The following is a 26,615-nucleotide window of genomic DNA, read 5'->3' on the forward strand; positions in this document are numbered from 1 at the left end:
TCTTAATTCAAGCCATGTTTTACTGTCTGTGCATCTCGCGCACACATGCATCTCTCCCTAAACCTTGGTATTTAGTTTGGTGTTAAGGATCGCTGATGCAACCAACATAGTCTTGCCGACGGAGGGGGGTGACTTTGCAAGGCCTATTTATATCTAAATCTCCTGTGCGATGTTTAAACCCATCAAATGTGCCGGTGCATTTCACATGATCACATCTTAGGGTTTGTAGATTAGGGCCGCAGCGCTCTCAATACAAAACCACAGCAGGCTTGTGAGCAGTGCCAAAAAATCCATATGGCCAAAGTCAGCTTAAAGTATTTCTTGATGTGTATAAAGGGAGCTACTAGGGAAATGGTAAACTTTTCAAAAGTTCACGTTCAATGAATGGCATTTATTAGTTTTTCTCTTTGAGATTTGATAAAGGATGATGGGGTCTATCACTAACTCTTATCTCTGCTTTATTCCTTTTTTTGCTTTTGAAACTGATTCTGTTCATATCTTTTACTCTGTTGAAGAATGCAGTGGACACAGTGGTTTTGCTGTTTGTGCATTTTATACAATGTTTGTAGTTATGTATAGCCTTTTATGCAATTTTTACCATGGTAGTAATAGTTTTACCGTGGTAACAATAATGGTACTTTTGTATTTTTGCTGAGAATGTTCTCCCATTTTTCTATCTATAAACAACAGGGGTCTCTTATTTCTCAAAATATCCCTGAGAGAGTATTTACATTTTTAATTTCATTTTAAATTCATCAGTTTTAGCTGCATTGTGCCAGCAGTGTTTGTTAAATCACGGCATGTGTCTCAGACTCTTGACAGTAATGTGTGGTGTAGCTGATCTGGGAACAGCACTGTCATTGTGCTGAATGTCAGTAATATGTACTGTGACTGTTCCAGGACACTGGGTTTGTTAGTCAAGAGGCTGGAGAGGGGCGGGAAGGCGGAGCGTGAAGCTCTGTTCCAGGAGAACGACTGTATCGTCCGGATTAATAACGGAGACCTGCGCAACCTCAGATTTGAACAGTAAGCCCCTCAGTGGAGGAGATGGAGAGACTATCATTTTCTCCTCTCTCTCACTCTCTCTCTTTTACCTTCTGCCCTCTCTTGCTTCAATATGTCTGTAATCCTTTCAACCTCTTTGTCTTTCTCACACTTTCATGAGCTGTCAGTCTTTCTCAGCGCTTTGAAAATCTCCTCAGTTGTGTTAGCAATCTTCTCAGTGTTCTTTCATCTCGCCTCACTTCAGCTAAAAACAAAACATCACTGTTCAAAGTTTGCAGACGTTGCTGAATCCGAGCAATAGAGGTTATTGAAAGGTTAAAGGGATAGTTCCGCCAAAAAAAAAAAAAAAAAAATAAAAAATCATTTACTCACCCTCATGTTGTTACAAACCTGTAAAAATTTCTTTGTTCTGACCAAAACATTTTTTTTTTTTTTGAGAAATGTTTGTAGCCAAACTGATCAGATGCCCCAAAGGATACTATGGAAGCCAATGGGGCCTCTGATTGGTTTGGTTACAAACATTTCTCAAAACGTATTTTTGAGAACAACATGAGGGTAAATAATGACATAATTTTCATTTTTGGGTAAACTATTCCTTTAAGTCACCTGTTAAAGGCGGAGTGCATGATCTCTGAAAGCCAATGTTGACATTTGAAATCACCTAAACAAACACATCACTACCCCAATAGAATCTGGACCTCTTTTTGATAGACCCGCCCCACACATACACAACCAAGACAACGATGTCGGTTAGTACAGTAGACATGCCCTTACAGCGGATTGGCTACAAGTGTGTTTTGGTACTTGGCCCGACTCCCTTTTCGAAAGTGTTTTTCAAAAATCATGCACCCCGCCTTTAAAGTCAAAGAAATCCAAATTTATCCTATTTACTTTTTACATTCCATGGATTCATAATTCCTTTATTTTAGTAGTGTATGCTATTCTAAATAATAATAATAATAATAATAATAATAATAATAATAATAATAAAAACAATGATAATACTACTACTACTACTACTAACAACAATAATAAAAGTGAAATAAAAAATAAAATAAAATCAAAAATAAAATCATAATAATACTAATAGCAAAAGCAATAATAATAATAATAATAATAATAATAATAATAATAATAATAACGATAATTATACTACTACTAATAATAACAACAACAACAACAACAACAATAATACTAATACTAATAGCAAAAGCAATAATAATAATAATAATAATAATAATAATAATACAAATAATAATAATAATAATAAACAACAATAATAATAATACTACTACCAATAATAACAATAACAACAACAAACATATAATAATAATAATAATAATAATAATAATAATAATAATAATAATAGCAAAAGCAATTATAACAACAACAACAATAATAATAATAATAATAATAAAACAATGATAATAATACTACTACTACTAACAACAACAACAATAATAATACTAATAGCAAAAGCAAAAGCAACAACAAAATAATATTAATAATAATAATAATAATAATAATAATAATAATAATAAAACAATCAATAATAGTAATAATAAAAGCAATAACAATAATAATAATAATAATAATAATAATAATAATAATAAAAGCAATAATAATAATAATACTATTTCCAATTGGACCCATGAGCTGCAACTCAGAAGACTATATATAGACTATATATTAATGTTCTAGCAACCACCTACAATTTGTGTGGACGGTTGCCTCATCTGCCCTTTTACAAGTTTTAGATACCAAAACAAAAATGAATATTTATTATTACTAAATACTGAAAATGTATTTAAACTAAATATGTTTTATAGAATAAAGGGACAGGTCATAAATGTATCAAGTTATTTTTATAGCAGACAAAAATATGGATGTCATGGCATTGACCCATATATGCTATAACAGTCAAATATCATAAAATACCTCATCCTTTAAACTCACATATAGCTGGTTGAATTTAAGACCTTAATGAAAGATAAATCATAAGATTAAGATGACATGTTTCCTTCCACATATCGCATTTACAGTGAGCCTCATCTGGCCCATACTTGGACAACCTGGCCTGATCCAAATGGTTTCAGAGGGCAAAACTCAGCTGCAACAGGATAACACCCACTTAAAGAGACAGAGAGCGAATTGCTGGACAGGGTCTGTCACAGGGCACAGAAAGGCCACAGCTGTGGGATAATTCATAATCAAATCCAAAACTCATTTACATACATCATTCAGTCCACTTACAAGCACAAGTTAATTTCCCCAGTGTCGCACGCCATTATTATTTTTTAATTGCTTGCCTTCTTCTGTACAGTCAAGACCTTATACAGTATATCTGCTCACCACAAGTGAAGAAACAAGCCTGAAACTTCTCAAGGATTAAGAAAATACAACCTTGTGTTCTACAGTACATCCATATGAGGTCAATACGGAGATTGTAATACATTTCGATATCACGGACTTTTGTTCTTTGTATATTGCGGCCCCTGGGTGTTTGACTTAATGATACGGTACGCTAGTCATCCTTAAACAAGCTCGCGGCTTAAGTCAATTCACGAGAGAGTTACATTTTAATCTGTCGTTTTTCGTCGCACACATGAGCAGCCAGCTGCTCGAAAGACCGATATTTTATTTATCTCTCCTCTCGTTCCATCTTTCGCTCCTGCCATTTCTTGATTGTTCTCCATGCGGAGTTATAATTCATAATATTCTAATCTTATTGGATTGTTTGCATGGGTAAATATTTATCAGCGGTTGATCTAACTCAATGTAATGATGCGCTGATGGAGTCATTTATTATTCAATCAGACGGGGGGTTCGCGTGATTAGCCGCGTGTCATCATTTGCTCGCACACACAGTTCACTCGTTTTGCCAGTGGGTGGGGCTACATTTGCATAAAAATAGATAGGCGTCCATAAAGCGAGATAGCATTTGCTCTCTAGATACAGAGATTGGTCTAATGAAGAGTTTATTGAGATGCAAACAGCTTGTCATTAAGTCTCCCCAAGGATTTTAGCTTTATTTTAAAAGAACAAACAGTTGCATACACAAAGAGCGACTGTTTAGATCATATTTCTCCTATTCGTTGTTTTTACATTTGGAACAGGTCTTACATTGATTTCCCAGGTCAGACTATTTACATGCAAAATAGCTGAGTTAATCTCTATTTGGGTCAGTGACAAAAATGGTTTGCCAAGATGAGAAATTCAAAAATCTTTAAAAAAAACTTGTTTTAAAAGCACGCATCAGGTTTATTTCAATGCACATATTGTATTTGTGTTAATTTTTGGCAATAAAAAAATTAAATTTCACCATTTTTATGAAAGTTATGACTGAATGGACCTGAAAATGCCAAATTGCGTAACCGCCAATTGCGCCAAAGAATGAAAAATATTAAATATTTTATCCTTAAAAAAAAAAAAATTATTAGTTATTTCTAAATGTAAATTTTTAATGCGTTTTTGTAATATTTGTCCTAACATATGCTGAATAATCTTTGACAAATGATGTAAAAACATTATATTACACTAAACTAAATTATTATATTTTATTCAACATTTTTAATTAATATATTTATATTTTCATAAAAAAATAATACTAATTACACCGATTGACACAGACCGGTTTAATTATCAGGGTTATTTCAACGCACATAGTGTATTTATGTTAATTTTCTGCAATAAAAAATTACATTTGCACAATTTTTATGAAAGTTAAGACTGAATGGACCTGAAAATGTCAAATGGTGTAACCGGCAATTGCGCCAAAGAATGAAAAATATTAAATATTTTATCCACCTTGATGGCATGTAAGTGTAATCGTTTTATATATATATATATATATATATATATATATATATTTTTTTTTTAATATAATATTATTAGTTATTTCTAAATGTAAATTTTAATGCGTTTTTGTAATATTTGTCCTAACATATGCTGAAAACAGTTTTGTTTTCTGAATAATCTTTGACAAATGATGTAAAAACATCATATTACACTAAACTAAATTATTATATTTTATATAATTTATATTTTCATTAAAAAATAATACTAGTTACACCGATTGACACAGACCGGTTTATTTATCAGGTTTATTTTAATGCACATAGTGTATTTATGTTAATTTTCTGCAATAAAAAATTACATTTGCACCATTTTTTTGAAAGTTAAGACTGAATGGACCTAAAAATGTCAAATGGTGTAACTGCCAATTGCGCCAAAGAATGAAAAATATGAAATATTTTATCCACCTTGATGGCATGTAAGTGTAATCATAATATATATATATATATATATATGTATGTATATATTTTTTTTATATAATTTTATTAGTTATTTCTAAATGTAAATTTTAATGCGTTTTTGTAATATTTGTCCCCACAGCTTTGTTTTCTGAATAATCTTTGCAAATGATGTAAATAAAATCATATTATACTATACTAGATTATTATATTTTATACAACATTTTTAATGAATATATTTATATGTTCATTTTAAAAAATACTAGTTACACCAATTATCCCCCAAATATTATTTCAAAATAAAACAAAACCAGAAATTTCAAACTTGGTTCTCAAAAAAGAGAATATATGCAAGTAATATGCAAATTTATTTTTAAATTTTAACTCAAATTTTTTACATTTAATTAAACCATACGGACACAAAATAATTAACGTCACGTCATTGACCCAATTACTATATGCTTGCCATATATTTATTTAATCGTTAAAAAAATAGCTATGCAAAAAAATTATTTACTAGCCTTTTGTTGTTCCAAACCTGACTTTTTTCGGTGAAGCATTAAAAGAGATGTAAACCCATCAAAAGATGCAGTGATATATATATACAGTATATATACCTGGAGCAACGTATTTTAGGTTATACAAAAATTTTGTTTCACTTATTGCATAAAATATCTACAATAATTGTCTGCCAACGGACAATTCCCTCATATTTACCATCTTACTTTTTTAGTTATGCATATATTCTGTATATGCATGTGGTATCCAGGTTACAGTGCTGTGGTCCTCCATTTGTTACAGTTTAAGGCTCATAAAACAGATCCTGCTCCTAAAACGTTACACTGCTTCCTCCCCAAGGCTTTGTGATTATGGAAATAGGAGATAATGTGAATTAACCTTGTTTCCAAGTGCACCAGAACAATTATCCAGTGGTTAAGCAAGACAACCTTTTGACCCTTCCATGTGCTCTGCTTTTAACAATCCTGTTAATAATAATGAACCTGTTCTTTTAAAGAGATGCATTCTAACTGAGATACATGTGTGTGTGTGTGTGTGTGTGTGTGTGTGTGCAATCTTTACTCTTCCAGGGCCCAAAATTTGTTTCGTCAGGCTATGCGTACTCCACTTATCCATTTCCACATAGTGCCAGCAGTGAAGAAACCACAATATGAGCTTTTGTATCAGAATGAACTGGGCCCGCAGTCTGCTTCTGAATCTGGTGACAGAAGCAGTCTGTTGGGAGGAGCTATGGAGTACAGTCCACGGAGAATGTCAAAAGCCGAATCGAACCAGGGATATCCCACGCTACCGCACCTGGCAAGAAAGTCTCACCCCGGGCCTATCCTCCCCGCCAGGCCTGCAAGCGCCTCATCCTCTGTGGGTTTCTCCAAAAAGATTGGGCGCAAATTTAATGTGCAGCTGAGAAAAGGTACGGTTACATTGGTTTTATGTTAATAGAATGATCTACAGTTTTTCTGAATTGCTAAAACACTAAACCCCAATCTCTGAACCAAATTCATAGTGGCCTTAACCCATTTGTCAAATCATGCACTCTTTTTGCAAAATTCTAAACACAAACATCTCACTAAAACACACATTGCACACTGCAATGAACTTGTTTTATAAATGCTAAACACAGGTGTGTAGGATTTGAAAGCTCAGTTTGATTTTGAGTACAAGTGAAATGGTTTTGAAGGAATTGTTTGATTTTGCTAGAAGAGTCAGGGGTTCTGTGAATTTTGTTTGAAATTGGGATTTGTGTTTAAGGTTTTGAGAAAATGAGTGATGGTTTCAAAAAATGTGTTTTAGCAATTCAGAAAAACTGTAATAGAAATTTGATTAATTAAAGTTGTTTACTGTATAAAATGTTTATTAAAGTATATCACCAGGTATTAAATAATCTCATGTACTGGCCCTGATGACGTTTTTGCATATTCTGTGCTAATTTAGCTGTTAAATCAGTATAATTTTGGTGTCACTTCCTGCAGAATTCCAAGCTATCTGTCAACGAGATGATTTAAAAAAAATAACACACAATGAAATATATTCCCATACATGTACCAACATGATAATAAATATGCTCACATAAGAGGTTGCATAACCTTTTTATTGAAATCCTCATTCATTCTTAATAAATGCTGAGGTGGTTTTACTCACATTTGGGTAAGTACTGTATGGGTTAAAACCAAATGGTTGGGTTTGTATGTAGGATTTGTCCGGATTTTACCGAACCATGGCTTGAAACAACCCACCATAGGTTATTTAAACCCAACGGTTGGGTTTGTACGTAGGGTTTGTCCGTATTTTACCCAACCATGGATTGAAACAACCCAACATAGGTTCATTTACACCCAAAAGTTGGGTTGGTACGTATTTTACCCAGCCATGGGTTGTAACAACCCAACATAGGTTAAGTTAAACCCAACGGTTGGGTTTGTCCATATTTTAGCCAACCATAGGTTGAAACACCCAAACATAGGTTATTTAAACCCAACGGTTGGGTTTGTAAGCAGGGTTTGTCAGTATTTTACCCAACCATGGATTGAAACAACCCAACATAGGTTCATTTACACCCAAAAGTTGGGTTGGTACGTATTTTACCCAGCCATGGATTGAAATAACCCAACATAGGTTAATTTAAACCCAACGGTTGGGTTTGTCCATATTTTAGCCAACCATAGGTTGAAACACCCAAACATAGGTTATTTAAACCCAACGGTTGGGTTTGTATGTAGGGTTTGTCCGTATTTTACCTAACCATGGATTGAAACAACGCAACATAGGTTAATTTAAATCCAACAGTTTGGTTTGTCCGTATTTTACCTAAGCCATGGGTTGAAACAACCCAACATACGTTAATTTACAAACCCAAGGGTTGGGTTTGTATGTAGGGTTTGTCCGTATTTTACCTAACCATGGATTGAAACAACCCAACTAGTTTTATTTAAACACAACAGTTTGATTTGTCCGTATTTTACCCAACCCATGGGTTGAAACAACCCAACATTGGTTAATTTACACACAACGGTTGGGTTTGTATGTAGGGTTTGTACATATTTTACCTAACCATGGATTGAAACAACCCAACTAGGTTAATTTAAACCCAACACTTTTGTTTGTCCGTATTTTACCCAAGCCATGGGTTGAAACAACCCAACATAGGTTAATTTAAACCCAACGGTTGGAAGCCCAACTGAGTTATTTTTGACCCATAATGGGTTAATATTGGACCGAACACATGCAGGGTTAAAAATTGACCCAATGCTGGGTTATTTAAACCCAACTGCTGGGTTATTATACTCTATGGTTGCATAACAACAACCCAACAATGTGCAATTTTTAACCCAGCACGTGTTTTGTCCAATATTTACCCATTATGGGTCAAAAAAATAACCCAGCCATTTTTAGAGTGTAGGGTTTGTCCGTATTTTACCTAACCATGGATTGAAACAACCCAGCATAGGTTATTTAAACAAAACGGTTGGGTTTGTAAGTAGGGTTTTTCGTATTATACCCAACCATGGATTGAAACAACCCAACATAGGTTAATTTACACCCAACTGTTTGGTTTGTCCGTTTTTTTATCCAAGCCATGAGTTGAAACAACCCAACATAGGTTAATTTACACCCAACGGTTGGGTTGGTCTGTATTTTACCCAACCCTGGGTTGTAACAACCCAACATAGGTTAATTTAAACCCAACAGTTGGGTTTGTCCATATTTTAGCCAATCATGGGTTGAAACACCTAAACATAGGTTAATTTACACCCAACGGTTGGGTTGGTCTGTATTTTACCCAACCCTGGGTTGTAACAACCCAACATAGGTTAATTTATACCCAACGGTTGGGTTGGTCTGTATTTTACCCAACCCTGGGTTGTAACAACCCAACATAGGTTAATTTAAACCCAACGGTTGGGTTTGTCCATATTTTAGCCAATCATGGGTTGAAACACCCAAACATAGGTTATTTAAACCCAACGGTTGGGTTTGTATGTAGGGTTTGTCCGTATTTTACCTAACCATGGATTGAAACAACGCAACATAGGTTAATTTAAATCCAACAGTTTGGTTTGTCCGTATTTTACCCAACCATGGGTTGAAACAACGCAACATAGGTTAATTTAAATCCAATAGTTTGGTTTGTTCGTATTTTACCCAAGCCATGGGTTGAAACAACCCAACATAGGTTAATTTAAACCCAACGGTTGGGTTTGTATGTACACTCTAAAAATGGCTGAGTTATTTTTTACCCATAATGGGTTAATATAGGACCGAACACGTGCAGGGTTAAAAATTGACCCAATGCTGGGTTATTTTAACCCAACTGTTGGGTTATTATACTCCATGGTTGCATAACAACAACCCAACAATGTGTAATTTTTAACCCAGCACGTGTTTTGTCCAATATTTACCCATTATGGGTCAAAAATAACCCAGCCATTTTTAGTGTGTAGGGTTTGTCCGTATTTAGCTAACCATGGATTGAAACAACCCGGCATAGGTTATTTAAACCCAACGGTTGGGTTTGTAAGTAGGGTTTGTCCGTATTATTCCCAACCATGGATTGAAACAACCCAACATAGGTTAATTTACACCCAACGGTTTGGTTTGTCCGTTTTTTTTTACCCAAGCCATGAGTTGAAACAACCCAACATAGGTTTATTTACACCCAACGGTTGGGTTTGTCCATATTTTAGCCAATCATGGGTTGAAACACCTAAACATATGTTAATTTAAACCCAACGGTTGGGTTTGTACGTTGGGTTTGTCCGTATTTTACCCAAACATGGATTGAAACAACCCAACATAGGTTAATTTAAACCCAACGGTTGCATTTGTCCATATTTTACCCAAGGGTTGAAAAAAGGTTGAAACATCCCAGCATTTTTAAAGTGTATATATTTATTTATTTCCTTGTTTTCCTCTGAAGTCGTTTCTATTTTCTGCCGTTTTAATAGCTGATGGTATCTGTCCGAGTATATTTCTCTCTGTTGCAACTAGCATTCTGTAACGAATGCAGTTAATACTTCAAAGGACTCTATCTGGCATTGTGAGGAAGTGTGGATGCAGCTTTTCCTCTCAAACTTACACACAGGTCCAAATCCCATTTGTTCTGCATGGGAGCTGCATCTCAACATTTCACACCGCAGGAGAACCAGAAATGTCTATCAGATATTTGACAAACACACCCAAACAAACACATTTATGCATAAACCAGACCTTATATGAAGGTCTATGAAATATGTTATGCTTAGGTAGCAGTGACTCGGATTTTCACTAGAGGCGTGCTTTGAAAGTAAAATTGTGCAACTGTGTGAAAATGTCTGTTTTTCTTATTTACATCCTTCTGCTTCTTACCACTATTTTTAAGCTATGTCAAAATCACACATCCAACTTCTATAAAATAATAAAAAAATAATTTTCCTTGTTAGCGATTTGGCATTTGCTTATCTGTTAACTTGCTGGGGGATTAAAGACAATTAATACCTGACAACATGGGTCGGGATTCACTGCGGTGTGAAATATGAAATATTGAGTGGGTTGGGGTGGGCAGGCGTACGCCACATTAGTCATTAATTGAAAAGACATCCGCAGGTGAGAAATGAAGACTTGAATGTGATGCACAGAACGCCACATGCTGAAGTGTTCGTTAAATGCAGTCAGTTTGTGAGTCCATATGAACTTTTAGTGCACTCCCAGTATGTAGTAATGTCCTAGTCCTAGGTCGTATCCAATTTAGCATGCTGCACATAGTTAGCAATAAAGGGCATGTGCTTCACCAATGAAGGAAAAGTTCATATTTTTGAGTTCAATTGATCATGTGATGTCAACGTGGTGTCACCCATGGGGGAGCATTGTGCTCCATGTAGAATAAAATAGATTTTTCTAAACAGATATGTACTTGTACATCTTTACTATAAATAGTAACTTATATGTAACTATAGTATACTATATGCAACTAGTAATAATACATATGAAAGAATGTTATTATTATTATTATTAGGTTGGATAATTACATAGATTTGTAATGCTATAGTGCACGTGATCTCTGGAAACACATGCTGCCCAGAAGCGACACACAGTACTCTGTAGATCAGATCATCTTCATGGTCTCCTCCTGTGATTGAGAGAAAAATAGAAAGAGAGGAACAGGAAATGAACAAACGCAGGGCGAAATGCCCGTTGGCTCATCTGGGCCTGATGTAGCAGATGTTGAATGCTGTAGTGCTGGCACGAGTGTTCGACTGAGCTGCAGGGAATTCAGATAGAGTGAGTTGAGGAAAGGGATGTGTTCGAGGCTAAATGTAGCATGCTCTGTGGGAGATTTCTACTTTTACTACCTCATGCTCTGACAAATGCCAAAGGCTTGCTATACACCCAGGATATCACCTGGAAGCTGATACGTTAACAAAAGATCTCTCATAACTTTGATGGAATTGTTAACCTTTGAGTGTAGGGTTATATTTCATAAAACCTGTTTAGTCTGTCAAGTTGCACTCTTTGTTTTCCCATACCGGCTTGTGGACCTTATTTGGCACTTCACCACCTCAATCTGTTTGTAGATTTGTGAACAATTATGTATGTATTTTTTGTTATTAAATTTTAGCTTTTTTAATGCAGTTATGTTTAAAGTGGGTTTACGCAATAATAAATACGTGTGCTGAGGTTTTTTACACCACATTTTTTTACTTTCATTGTTTCAGTTTGCCTGCCCATTTAGTCTTAATAATTAACGGTAAACGAACTTGGCTTGCTGTTCTCGAAGGCAGCTCGAATCTTGGTCGGGCTCGAGCCCCAAGTTCAAGTAACAGAACGGAAGAAAAATGCAGTGAAGGAGGAGAAATGCCAGAAGAATTGCGGCTGGGCGCGGAGGCACGGGAACTCCCGTTTACCATGATTTTAAAGATGATTGACACAGTTTCCCTTGAAACCTACGTTAAAAGTGTAGCCGTTAAAATATTATTACTGCAGTAAAAGAGTTTATTTTGATCATGGTGCCACGATCGCTGGATAATTCTGAAGTTGTTTTACAGAATAATAAAATAATTACTTTTCAGTCATTTGCAATGTCACACAGTTGAACGTCTCTGTGTATTTACATGATTTGCGACGTACATTTGCAAATGATTCATTAATTCATACCTCTGCAATACTTTGATCGATTGTGTTTTAGAAGTACTGTATGCTCAAACTCTGATAGCAATGTGATTGCCGCTGCGCTGGTAGAGATAAAGAGAGACCACGAAAAAGAGAAAGTGCGGCTCTGTACAAAAGTGGAAATGATTTATGTTATTTCAAGTATATAGTAGTGTTACAAAATAAAATAAAATAAAATAAAATAAAATAAAATAAAATAAAATAAAATAAAATAAAATAAAATAAAATAAAATAAAATAAAATAAAATAACATTAAATTAAATTAAATTAAATTAAATTAAATTAAATTAAATTAAATTAAATTAAATTAAATTAAATTAAATTAAATTAAATTAAATTAAATTAAATTAAATTAAAAACTGTATTAACCCTCTTACATTTCTGAAGGCAAAGTTAAATCCTATATTATATTAATTCATGGAAACCTTGAACGAAATGGACTGTTTTGTTGTATGGTTTCAATCAAACCATTGAAAAATCTAATAGCAAAACACTTATTAAAAACACTTATTTCACCCGTAAACATCTTCTTTTGGCGTAAAGCATTTTTTTCTTTTGTTAATATATCCATGATTCAAGGATGTTTATATGTTTTTTATTATAAATCAAGACAAAAATATGATTTTTTTCTGCCATGCGCATGTAGGAGTTTCTTTTCCCCACTCAAGCGTCATTCGTAGCAGTTTGCCCCAGTCCTTCCATTAGTCCATTTATCTTTTTTGTTATGAAAATCTTAAAATAGTATTTTGAGAGGCCATCCTCTCTCATTACTCCTCTCCCCGCTCTTTCTCTCCTCAAACCACTGATAAATTAATGGATTGAACATTTTCTTCATTTTCTTCTCAAGCTGTAATTTTCAGGCCTTTTTAAGGATTCAAGACTCTGGCACATCAAGAGAGGCAGCGGTTTTTTATTATCTCCCTCTCATCTAAAACTTCTAATGAAAACCTATGGTAGCTACATCCGTGATGAATTACCGCGAGGCTATTAGGCTTCCATCTCTGTAACTACTTAATTGTAAGCAATTAACAAGTGAATGACCAAGTGACCGAAACATTCTGGTGGTTCTCCTATAGGAGGCATCAGGTGGCATTTTGATATCCTCACAGGCTTGTTATTGACTCTGGCCTCGGTTGCTCTGGTTGTCCGTCTTGAAACGTTTAGCCAAGCACCATAACAAACATAAACCATTATGAGAACGGCACAGTCACTGACCCCAAAAAACAGTAACAGTGGTTCAAACTGCAAAAGATGTGTTTTATTCCCTTGGTAGGACAGAGTTTAACGTTGGTATTATATAAACTATGATGCTATTTCCATAAACACACTGCTGTACTCAAATCAAATTTTACTTAAGATTTCGTTGATATTATTGATTACATACATTTCCAATATGATTACTTATAATATCTTACACTGTCAGAAAAAATTGTCAAAATTTGTACCCCAACTATCACTGTGGGAGGACCCTTTAAAAATATTGCACATAAAGAGTTCATATTGGTACCAAATATTATATATTAGGACCTTTATAAAGAGCTGGCGTACATATTTTGACTTTTAAAGCATTATTCATACCAGCTACCCTACTATTGACACCCAGAGTCCTGCTAGCTACAAATGCATCTTTAAATAAAAAAACATGAATCTTCTCCTATAGCCTATCAGTTTTGTGTCACACGTTCTCTTTTCGTTTACCAGCACAGCGCTGGTTGGATGATAAGGTCAACCCGACTGATCTCTTTCTGTTTTGGCCATTATTCTTTTCTCTCCGGTTCTCTTACATCTGCCTATTCGTATTCATTTACCACTCCCAAAAAGGTCATTTTGTGGACAGGGAGCAAATTGCCGTGCGTACGGTTGCGTCTGAGCCCCTAACTACATTTACCAGGATTTAGTAACGTCTGTGGCAAGCTGTAAAGCTCAATTTGCCTGATTCATGTGCACATCAAGACCTTTCAAAGCCAGAGTTTAGACCTCCTGTCAATAAGGCAAGACAAGTCGGTTCGTTCTGCAGTCGCGAAGACCTGGCGTGGCAACCCGAGCATGTAATGTTACCACCCTGCTATGCATTTGTAAAAGGTTTAAATTTGAAATAGCAGGGCGGTTTTTGCCATGCACACAGATGGGCTTCAAACGTTTAATTAGGGTTGCCCGCGTTGCCATATGCTCGGGTTTTGCCTATGTAATTTATATTTGCGGATACAGTCATGGAAGACGCTTTTCTCCTCCATCCTGTAAAAATATCCCGTCTGATGGGTTCAGATTAGTTATTAGATCCAGTAGGCTGGACTGTAATTTTAGTGCGGGGGACATGTGAGCCAGCGTCTAATATAGAAATAAAGAAAATGTGGATCTGTTTGTGCTATAACCGATATATCGATAACAGAGACCGCAATTCATTTCTTTAGTAAGTTCCCCATTAATGCTTAGTCTATGTTTAGTCCATTCATGCATGTTCGTTATTCCCTCTCTATATAGGTCCCGAAGGCTTGGGTTTTAGTATCACCACCAGGGACGTCCCAATTGGCAGTTCTGCCCCCATATATGTGAAAAATATTCTTCCCCGTGGAGCCGCCATCCAGGACGGCCGTCTGAAAGCTGGAGACCGACTGCTTGAGGTGAGAAAAATTGGATTTTACAAGTCCCTGACTTCCTCTCACAGCTTCCCATCACAATGGAGCTTCCTACAGAGACATTTCATCATCAAATAATGCTTTTCCTACTGTATGCTAAGAATTGTTTTTTGTAGTAGGCCTATCTTGTTCTTCTTGTGTCCTGCTGGTGTACCAACACCTCTTTGTTTTCTACAGGATTTCCGCTCTTAGTTTATTTTTCTTAGTCTATTGCAGGCGAGGCGCCCATTGTTTGACTGTCTCTCCTGTGGCACTTGCCTTTTTAGCACGTGAGAGTAAATAATACAATAATACAAGAGAGAGCGGATGAAAAGAAAATACTAAAGCCGATGGCTGATTTACAGTGGCAGCCAATCAACAATGGCCATTTCATTTCGAAATGGAACAGGACACCTGCAAGATCTCATGCCAGATGCGACCACGGAGCCAAAACGTCATCCATTTGGTTTAACAAACCCTGATTCATCATTTTAATGGAGTCGAGGCCTTTCAGAGTGCTGTCGGTTCACCTCGAGCCTTTATGTTGCCATAGAAATATAACAGGATGGTACTTCCTGTTGTCATGGTCACAGTAATGTGAGCGCAACGAATAGGTATAGGTATAATTGTACGTAATTACGAAAGTATTTCGGGTATATGGGTATATTATGTTTCGTTTAGTGCAGAGTTTGATGAATACAGTGACTTTGACAAGTATTACACCTAAGACACAATAAAAATGGGCATTGCATTAGGTAGCAAAATATTAAAGTGGCATCTTTAAAATGAATGATGCTAGGCCATTTGTACATTTATCTTTTAACAAAATTCTCTCATTGTGATTTTCAATGGATCGGTTCTCCTCAAGTTCATGCATTCGCTCACATTAAATTGTTCCTACTGTATAAATTTTTTTTTCATTCAAGTGTTTTATTTTTTTTTGTTTAATAAAGAGTTTTTATGTCTTGCAGCCTTTACTTATGGGCTTTTGATTTGAATCAGGTGCATTAGATGAAATAGAAATCTACTATGTACACTCACCTAAAGGATTATTAGGAACACCTGTTCAATTTCTCATTAATGCAATTGTCTAATCAACCAATCACATGGCAGTTGCTTTGGCAATGCATTTAGGGGTGTGGTCCTGGTCAAGACAATCTCCTGAACTCCAAACTGAATGTCAGAATGGGAAAGAATGGTTGATTTTCACGCACAGCCATTTCTAGGGTTTACAAAGAATGGTGTAAAAAGGGAAAAAACATCAAGTATGCGGCAGTCCTGTGGGTGAAAATGCCTTGTTGATGCTAGAGGTCAAAGGAGAATGGACCGACTGATTCAAGCTGATAGAAGAGCAACTTTGACTGAAATAACCACTCGTTACAATTGAGGTATGCAGCAAAGCATTTGTGAAGCCACAACATGCACAACCTTGAGGCGGATGGGCTACAACAGCAGAAGACCCCACCGGGTACCACTCATCTCCACTACAAATAGAAAAAAAGGCTACAATTTGCACAAGCTCACCAAAATTGGACAGTTGAAGACTGGAAAAATGTTGCCTGGTCTGATGATTCTCGATTTCTGTTGAGACATTCAGATGATAGAATCAGAATTTGGCGTAAACAGAATGAGAACATGGATTCATCATGCCTTGTTACCACTGTGCAGACTGGTAGTGGTGGTGTAATGGTGTGGGGGATGTTTTCTTGGCACACCCCTTAGTGCCAATTGGGCATCGTTTAAATACCACGGCCTACCTGAGAATTGTTTCTGACCATGTCCATCCCTTTATGACCACCATGTACCCATCCTCTGATGGCTACTTCCAGCAGGATAATGCACCATGTCACAAACCTCAATTCATTTCAAATTGGTTTCTTGAACATGACAATAAGTTCATTGTACTAAAATGGCCCCCACAGTCACCAGATCTCAACCCAATAGAGCATCTTTGAGATGTGGTGGAACGGGAGCTTGGTGCCCTGGATGTGCATCCCACAAATCTCCATCAGCTGCAAGATGCTATCCTATCAATATGGGCCAACATTTCTAAAGAATGCTTTCAGCACATTGTTGAATCAATGCCACATAGTATTAATTCAGTTCTGAAGGCGAAAGTGGGTCAAACACGGTATTAGTATGGTGTTCCTAATAATCCTTTAGATGAGTGTATAGTGGTGTAGGTTAATACATTTTGTAAGTACGACTTCAGGGTACAAAGCCATTTGTTAGGTGTAATCTATATGACAGAAGTAATAAATGTTTAATTGCATGTTTATGTGTGTAGGTCAATGGAGTGGATCTAAATGGAAAGACTCAGGAGGAGGTTGTGGCCCTGTTGCGCTCGACCCCCATGGGCGGCACTGTTGGTCTACTCGCCGTTAGGCAAGAGGAAGCTCTTCTGCCTCGTGAAGTAGTGAGTCCCTTCTTATTTCTTTCTCTCTCTCACATCAAACACAGCAAATGCGCAACGTTTCACTGCCCTTTCCAAACTGCCTTAACAATGGCCACTATAAAACTGTTTCTTGATATCACACAGAGTTCATATAGCACCATGAAATGGCTTCTTTCCTGCCGCAAGTCTATTTAGGTCACTTGTGTGCAATAGAGACAGCTGCCACCCATCTCAACTCATTACCGAGTCGTTTTTATTTCCACACTAGAGAGTTTAAGAGTGTGAAGTAGTACATTTACTTCTGGCACTGTTTCTATTTTAATGTAGATTTGGTGAAAAACAATGGCGTGAATATCATGATTTTAAAAATATTATAAATAGGCTGTGCTTTGGCTCCTCAACTGGTAGAGCATACAATGCCAATGTCATGGGTTCGATTTTAAGGGAATGCACATATTCATAAAAATGTATAGCATTGATGCACCGCAAGTCACTTTGGATAAAAGCATATGCATGAATAAATAAATGAATAAATGTATAAATAAAAGCCCCTACTGGCTGTTTTGCTCACCTGTTGACACCATGAATGTAACAGTGTTGATAACAGGTATTTATTTAAAGGCTAAAAACATTATTTATGCAAAAATATCCCATCTGATGGTTCTGTATATGCCAGCTCAATTTAATGCTTTGCTACATTTCAAAATGCATAAAAGCACGAGTTATAAGTACAGTCAGTATGAATATCAGTGCCATTCTACATTGATGTGTGTCGACATCATAGGTTTCAGTCTATTTAAGTAAAAATAAAGTTTATTTCTCTCTAAAAAAAAATAATATATATATATATATATATATATATATATATATATATATATATATATATATATAGAGAGAGAGAGAGAGAGAGAGAGAGAGAGAGATAGAGAGATAGAGAGAGAGAGAGAGAGAGAGAGAGAGAGAGAGAGAGAGAGAGAGAGAGAGAGAGAGATAGATATTTGAGATTCCCTCATTTAAGCAAACCGAAGAGACATGTTTATGAAAGTGAGTCTTATTTCAGCTCGGGATGATGGAGAAAGCGTGCGACTTCTCTGTCCCACAACAGTGGGCAGAGATGAGGTTCAGCGTCACAGTTCTAGATATGATTAAAGACACCATCACTAAGATGCATATTCACAAACTCTCCATCTCTCTCTCTCTCTCTCTCTCCCCACCTCATTTCTCATCAGCTTCCCAAAATGTAAAATTTAAGACAGGGGTGTGGAAGAGCTCAAGTGAGGGAAGATAAAGTCTTGAATGCTTCATTACTCTTATTGTCGCATTAACATTCCCAATGCTTTGACTTTTCGACGCACCCAGTTCAGGCATTCAGATCTCAATAATCCATACAAGTATGTTCATAAAAATCAGATTACAAAAGCATCGCTCCATATCTGACAGTTATTGCAAATAAAGTGGAGCGAGCGAGGACAGGGGCGGGTTATTGATGCTGTTTGTTGGTGTGTGTGTGTGTGTGTGCGGAAGTGAGAAAGCGGTGGTTTAATACGTCGAGTTGATGATGGTGGGGGAATGTTGTCATGTGAACCAATCACTATGTGACACTATTAACGCATCATCTTTGAAGAGCTAAATCAAAAGACTGAGCGAGGCGCCAATGAAGCCAGGCATCGGTGACAGGTTACAGACTAATAAATCAACATAGCAAAGTACAAAGGACCTGACTTATGCTTTATGGAGTTTAATGATGGGACATAATTAAAATCAAGTTGCTTAATGACTGTATATGAAGAAGCGAGTGACAGAGAGAGAAAAGAGAGAGGGAGAGAGAGTGTGTGTCTATTGTTGCTTAGGAAATAATGTACAACGGGCCGTAGGTACTGAGAATACAGCTGTTAGGTGTGACTTGCAGAAGAATAATGATTTATTGTACAATATAGCATGGCCATAAATGCTAAATTGTTTTTAGAAAATGGTTACTACATAATGTTATGAACATAATGTTTTATTGAAATGTTATTTATTAAGCAATTTTTCAACCAAAGCGTCATCCATCTGCTGGAAGATAACACATTGTTATTCTGTTGGTGCCACACTTTGTTATACATTTGCGTCATTGTGCGTCTTGGCTGTTTTTATATTGTGTATTTCCACATGACTATTGACCAATCAGCATTCTGGACCACTATCTCTTCTGTCACAATACAGAAGGTCTACATTTAAACCTAAGGAGTGTTAAGCTTCTTAAGTGTTAACACTCCTTGGGGCGTTTCTCGGACAGGGCTTATCCTAATCCCAGACCAAAATGCATGTTTGTGGTGCTTTAATATGAAAATATCTTGCACCAACATATCTTCACATACAATCACCTAAAGGATTAATAGGAACACCTGTTTAATTTCTCATTAATGCAATTATGTAATCAACCAATCGCATGGCAGTTACTTCAATGCATTTAGGGGTGTGGTCCTGGTCAAGACATCAGAGATCTCCTGAACTCCAAACTAAATGTCAGAATAAGAAAAAAAGGTGATTTAAGCAATTTTGAGCGTGGCATGGTTGTTGGTGCCAGACGGGCCGGTCTGAGTATTTCACAATCTGCTCAGTTACTGGGATTTTCACGCACAACCATTACTGGGGTTTACAAAGAATGTTGTGAAAAGGGAAAAACATCCAGTATGCGACAGTCCTGTGGACGAAAATGCCTTGTTGATGCTAGAGGTCAGAGGAGAATGAGCCGACTGATTCAAGCTGATAGAAGAGCAACTTTGCTTGAAATAACCACTTGTTACAACCGAGGTATGCAGCAAAGCATTTGTAAAGCCACAACACGCACAACAGTGAGGCGGATGGGCTGCAACAGCAGAAGACCCCACCGGGTACCACTCATCTCCACTACAAACAGGAAAAAGAGGCTACAATTTGCACGAGCTCACCAAAATTGGACAGTTGAAGACTGGAAAAATGTTGCCTGGTCTGATGAGTCTCGATTTCTGTTGAGACATTCAGATGGTAGAATCAGAATTTGCCGTAAACAGAATGAGAACATGAATCCATCATGCCTTGTTACCGCTGGTGGTGGTGGTTTAATGGTGTGGGGAATGTTTTCTTGGCACACTTTAGGCCCCTTAGTGCCAATTAGGCATTGTTTAAATACCACAGCCTACCTGAGCATTGTTTCAGACCATGTCCATCCCTTTATGACCACCTTGTACCCATCCTCTGATGGCTACTTCCAGCACCATGCCACAAAGCTCGAATTATTTCAAATTGGTGTCTTGAACAAGACAAAAAATGGCCCTAATGGTACTAAAATGGCCCCCACAGTCACCAGATCTCAACCCAATAGAGCATCTTTGGGATGTGGTGGAACGGGAGCTTCGTGCCCTGGATGTGCATCCAAAAAAATCTCCATCAACTGAAAGATGCTGTCCTATCAATACGGGCCAACATTTCTAAAGAATGCTTTCAGCACCTTGTTCACTCAATGCCACATAGAATTAAGGCAGTTCTGAAGGCAAAAGGTGGTCCAACACAGTATTAGTATGGTGTTCCTAATAATCCTTTAGGTGAGTATATATCAGTGCCACAGTTTTTTTCAAGATGCACACCAGTATTGTTTTTTGTAAGGTTTGTTTGTAAAATCAACTTAATTGTCCTAATATATCTAAGGCTGGATTAATCTAAACCCTGTCTGGGAAACCGGCCCCTCTCAAGTTTAATTATAGACCTTCTGTCATGAAAAATGTATGGTAAAGATCTTATTTATTTTCATTTATCTGCGCTCATATGATTAACCTTCCGGGTGTCAAGGGAAATGCAGATATTTCTTGAAAGTGTAAATGTGCAAATGCGGGCTGGCAGAGGCGGTGACTTATCGATAGGGGCGTCAGCTTTAACCTTTGCTCACAGCCGAGCCTGGTCTCGAGGGAAGCGCAGAAAAATGAGCTATGATGCACCCTCACCCTTTTGAGAAAAAGACAATCTAAAGCAAGAGGAAGCACCATGGGAAGGTTCAGCAAACTCCAAAGATGCTGTGATGGAATTGATTCGGCGCTGTCCTTGGGGTGTTGCTGGGGGCTGCTGTTAGTTTACTGCAATTATACTAGAGGTCATGTGGCACTTAAAGTGGTTTACATGGTCAGTCTCATACACTATTCATGAGCTTACTGATCTTTAACAACTTCCGACAGGTAAAAATAAATTGTCGACTTACCTCTTCTGGGTTAGTGAGCTTAGCTGTGGGTCTAACTAGAGATTCAAGTCAGGTCTATTCAGTTTTGTTCCTGGAGTGACACATACTGCAGAGTATCATGAACCAGATAATCAAGGTCTTTAGGATTATTTGAAAGTTGGCATGTTTGATTCGCTGAAGCTAAGCCCAACAGGTAACGGCAACCCAGACAATCAGATTGGAGCTTGCATAAGTTTTTATGCAAAACATGCAATAAGTGGGCAGCTAGTGCTATTTGTGATCTGTGCCCACACCATCTAAGGTTAAGACTATGCAAATCCACCTTGCTGTTGTTTAGTTTCTGTTGACACTGCAAGAGAGCCCTGAATGCAAACCAGTCATTTCAGTTTACAGGGAAAAGGACCAGAAATGAAAGATAAAGAAATGGTGAAAGAAAGATGTTAGGGGAGAACAGATGGATAGCCAGTGCAAGAGTTAAAGAATAAGAGTAATGATGGAAGTGGGACGATCAGGGTGTAGAGGTCACCGGGCTCAGCAGGAGACAGATGGGCCAGAAGATGAAGAAAAGGAACAGATGATGAAGATGTGATGGGTATCTCAGGAATGAAAAAGTGAACTGACAAGAGCAGCGAGGGACCAAACGTCCTTTGACAGACATCCTGAACTTGATGAAATCGTACCTTGCCACTTTGTGGCGAGACACACGCTTGCAAACACACTCCAGAACCTGACAGACACTCCTCTACTGAATTATTCATGTCAGACAATGCAATTACCCAACACACTAATGTGGCCAGCGGTGGCGCGAGAGCATTAAAACAACACACACACAAGCAATTCCGTCGTGTAAACAAAAAGCCCACCTTGCGCCACTGCCGGCGCTGGCCGTAAATTATCGCCTCTTTTGATCTCCCAGCGTGCACGGCTGCGAGCGTTCTGAAGTTTGCGACAGCTGCTAAGCCACAGTGACAAGCCGAGATTGTATATCACCTCCTCTCCGGCAGAGTAAATAACTCATTGTGAAGACTTCAGGAGCCTTGCCAGGCAGAAGGAAACAAAGGAAAAGAAACAAGTAAGATTTATTTCCAGCGGTTCGTCTGAAGATGAAGCTGTGGTGATGGGCACTGGCAACTTTTCGTTTTTGGACCTGTTGAGTCAGGTAATAAGGTGTCATGGTTAGGGATGTACTCAAGGATACTTCACGGCAATGACTGATGATAATAAAAACAATGTGTGACTTGTTTTTTATTTTCATTAGTAAAAGTTGAGCAGAGGGAACTATTGCCTCTAGTGGACCCACTGAAATTTGATACCACATCTTTTAAAATCTTTTCTTTTAATCTGGTGGCACAGTGGCTCAGTGAGCAGGGTTCCCACAGGTCCTTGAAATCCTTGAAAGTTTGTGAATCTGGCCAAAAAATTCAAGGCCCTGGGAAGTTTTTGAAAATTATCACGTAACCGTCTCGGGTTACGTATGTAACTGTTGTTCCCTTTTGAGGGAACGAGACGCTGCGTCTCCCTTGCCATACTGGGCGGCAGTGACTCAGTGGTTCATGTAGGTTGTCTACAAACCGGAAGATTGGTGGTTTAATCTCCGACTCCACCTGGCCAAGTGTCAAGGTGTCCTTGAGCAAGACACCTAACTCCAGCTGCTCCGGACGAGCTGGATGGCACCTTGCATGGCTGACACCGCTGTCGGTGTATGAATGTGCGCGTGAATGGGTGAATATGAGGCAAATTGTAAAGCCCTTTGGATGGCCATAGGTCTGTTAAAAGCGCTATATAAATGCAGTCCATTTACCATTTACCATACTTCCTGCGTCCCTGTAACGCCGTCTTTGGCAATATTTCAGATAGCTATATACTTCCTGGCTCCCACGTCACCCTCTCTTTGTCGTTAAGCCTCACCATTGGTTAAATTTGATATACACATTCAGATGCACCTACCCCTGAAGGCGTCCCCAAAGTGTCACCGCAGTGACGCAACGCAACCTCCCTCGAACGGGAACTGCAACAATGTATCTTAAAAGGTAACACGAGGTAACCTTGCTCTCACTTCAAATGTGTCCCCACATTTAGTCCTTGAATTTGAGGGTATTGGACCTGGAAAGTCCTTGAAAGGTTCTTGAATTTGAAATTAACTAAGGTGTGGGAACCCTGAGTGAGTAACACTGATGCCTTACAGCAAAAAGTTCCCCGATTCGGGACCCGGCTAGGTCAGGTGATCTTTCTGTGTAAAGTTGGCATGTTCTCCCTGTCTCAGCGTCGGTTTACTCTGAGTACTCCAGTTTCTTCCCACAGGCCAAAAACAAGCAAGTTAGGTGAATTGGAGATACCTATTTGCCCCTCTCCCAACCTGTGTATGGATTAACTTGTTTGTGCCATAAATATAGCCACATATGCTGGAATGGCATGAATGAGAAAGAAATTACAAAATCAATGTGAAATGTGCATTTGTGATTTATTTGAAGTTGGGCGGTGTACAAAACTTGTTTTGTACCATTGAGACATTATACTCCTGAATGTCCTGGCTTAAGTTGAATGACAATCAGCTTTGCACCATTGTTTTCCACTAATGCGCCCATCTGCAGTCAATTGTAGGTCCTTCCAAGTTAGTTGATGTTCCCAACTATTGTCTTGTTTAAACATACAATAACTGCAACTCATCAATGTTTTTGGCAGCAGCGTTCGATCCAAAACCCCGCAGCACGGAGGAGATGACAGGGTGTACGGGAATGACGTTTCAGTTCAGCGCTGAACAGTAATTAAACACTACATTAAATTCCTCTTCATGACCAGTTCAGACTTTCATGGATCCATTAGAGACTGAATCTGCCAAGCTAAGAGAATCTTAATTGCGCAATTAATATGAACGCTGATGTCTACTGACAGTTGGATTTATGGTGTCTATTGAGGGCAGATCCAGACAAATATGTGACAGGCTCTATTTTAATAACCACTGAGGAGTTGGCTTGATATCTAGCTAGCAAAGTGACGCCCAGTCATCATCAAAATGTGCTGCACGTTTTGTAAGTTGTTTTAAAAATATGCAAAACTTATTGTTGCCCTTGTGCTTGTTCGTTCCAGTGTCTCGTGTCTATTTTTAAAGCCCAGATGGTTTGGAACGATTTCGTGAATGTTAAATTGTTAGGAATTGACAAAACAATCCCACTTTTGTTTTCCACACCATTGCTCTGGATCTTCTCAAATGGTGCAGTTCTTAAATGGTCACAATTATTTACAGCAGATAATATCTTTAAGAATGACTTTGTACACAGTGCACACACACTTGTCTTTTCGTTGCCAACAAAAAGGTCAGGTCTTGACATTTTTTGCCATATTTGTTTTGAATCTGGATGTGAGAACTTAAGTTGAACTCATTGGGGCAGAAATGAAATCAGCTTGTTAAGTGAACACTAGAGATTTGTTGTTAACTTTGGGTTTTCGGAAAGTTTTGTTGGGGATTTTGGAGAAGGTTGCAATTGAGACAAAGCTATCCCTAGATTCACAAATTACATTTTTACTTGAGTTTTGCATGTTCTACTTACAGTATACATGCCATATGATGTCCAGATATGTAGTATAGCAACCCATTTGACTGTTTCCATAGCAACGGCAAGCGAAAGAAGCAGGAGGGCACCTCGGTTGATTAAGATAATTGGCCCCTTTCTTATTTAATGGGTGTGTCTGCGGTTTCGCACAAATTATAGCCTACGTGTTTCATCTGTCATAACTCTGACCACAGTCTGTCCATATTCCACCGCTCCAAACCCTCCTAGAAAAATTAATAACAAGCAAACTTTTCAGTTCATGTCAGGTGGCCACATTCATGAAGGCCTACACTCTTTTATCCGGGTAAGTGTTTTGTCTGTAAAAGTGACTTTAATATAATTATCTGTCAGTCTGAGTTATTCCTTCGTCTTAAATTCGCAATGAGGTAATACTGCACAACTTCTGCTTACAAGGTGTAAAAATCAGACCTCCAGTCGTACCGTTGTCCTTCCTGGCAGCTGTTAGGCAGAGTGTTTCATCTGAGATGTCGTGACAGCAAAATGGGCCCCGTACCATGGGAACAGAGTTGTTTCTGAGCCAAGATCGCTATCAGGATCTATTTGTAACTTGGCAGTCTTGCTTTTTTTGCAGCGAATGAATTATCACGTTCACTGGGACCTTGACTCCCTCACACCTGTCTGGAAAATGTGCTACTGTTTTTATTCAGTAAGAGCAACTACTGAAGTTTCGAACAGGATTTGTATAGTATCTGAATTTGAAAGTGAAAGATGTTCCAAGTTGTATGTGTTACTTAGAGACATCACTAACAAAACAATTCACGTTTACAGGGATCTGTGGAAATGATTCAAAATCTGCAATATGCATTCTAGGCCAGTAGTTGGCGACGTTCCTTTATAAAGAAACACTACAGAGTGTTAAATATGAACAATCGACAGTGAAAGCATCAAGCTTTGTTTGGGCGAACAATGAGGTAGGTTTATTCAGGGTCCCCACGGGTCCTTGAAATCCTTGAAAGTTTGTGAATCTGGGGGAAAAATTCAAGGCCCTGGAAAGTTTTTGAAAATGTACATATATAAATACAGGTCATTGAAAGTGCTTGAATCTATTTTATGCAAGAAGTTTTCTGGAAAAAAATCCATATTATTTCCTGTGTAGTGTAGGATGATATCATAAAAATTCTAGACTTTTTAAGCACACGTGCTAAACTTTAAATGCTTATATCTTCTGTATGCGAATGTTGATTCATACCAAAATGCTTTTTTGCATAGTTGTGTTTGACAGACGAAAACATCTCGGGTTACGTATGTAACTTGTTCCCTGAGAAGGGAACGAGACACTGCGTCTCGCTTGCCATACTTCCTGCGTTCCTGTAACACCGTCTTTGGCAATATTTCAGATAGCGATATACGTCCTGACTCCCGCGTCACCCTGTCTTTGTCGTTAAGCCTCACTATTGGTTGAATTTTATATACACATTCAGA

The 26,615-nt window shown here is 37.7% G+C and overlaps 1 protein-coding gene across 4 annotated transcripts in view; it reads left to right on the forward strand.

Moving 5' to 3' along the window:
* pard3aa (par-3 family cell polarity regulator alpha, a) overlaps window positions 1-26,615 on the forward strand; it is a 557,061-nt gene that overhangs the window by 282,804 nt on the left and 247,642 nt on the right. For all 4 annotated transcript variants that reach the window (XM_073864006.1, XM_073864007.1, XM_073864004.1 and 1 more), the window contains exons 8-11: window positions 901-1,026; window positions 6,347-6,687; window positions 14,901-15,040; window positions 17,322-17,450. In XM_073864006.1, the coding sequence (XP_073720107.1) occupies window positions 901-1,026; window positions 6,347-6,687; window positions 14,901-15,040; window positions 17,322-17,450 (736 nt within the window). The remainder of the gene's footprint in view (window positions 1-900; window positions 1,027-6,346; window positions 6,688-14,900; window positions 15,041-17,321; window positions 17,451-26,615) is intronic.

Source organism: Misgurnus anguillicaudatus, chromosome 25 (assembly GCF_027580225.2).
Source record: "Misgurnus anguillicaudatus chromosome 25, ASM2758022v2, whole genome shotgun sequence".
Classification (NCBI taxonomy): Eukaryota; Metazoa; Chordata; class Actinopteri; order Cypriniformes; family Cobitidae; genus Misgurnus; species Misgurnus anguillicaudatus.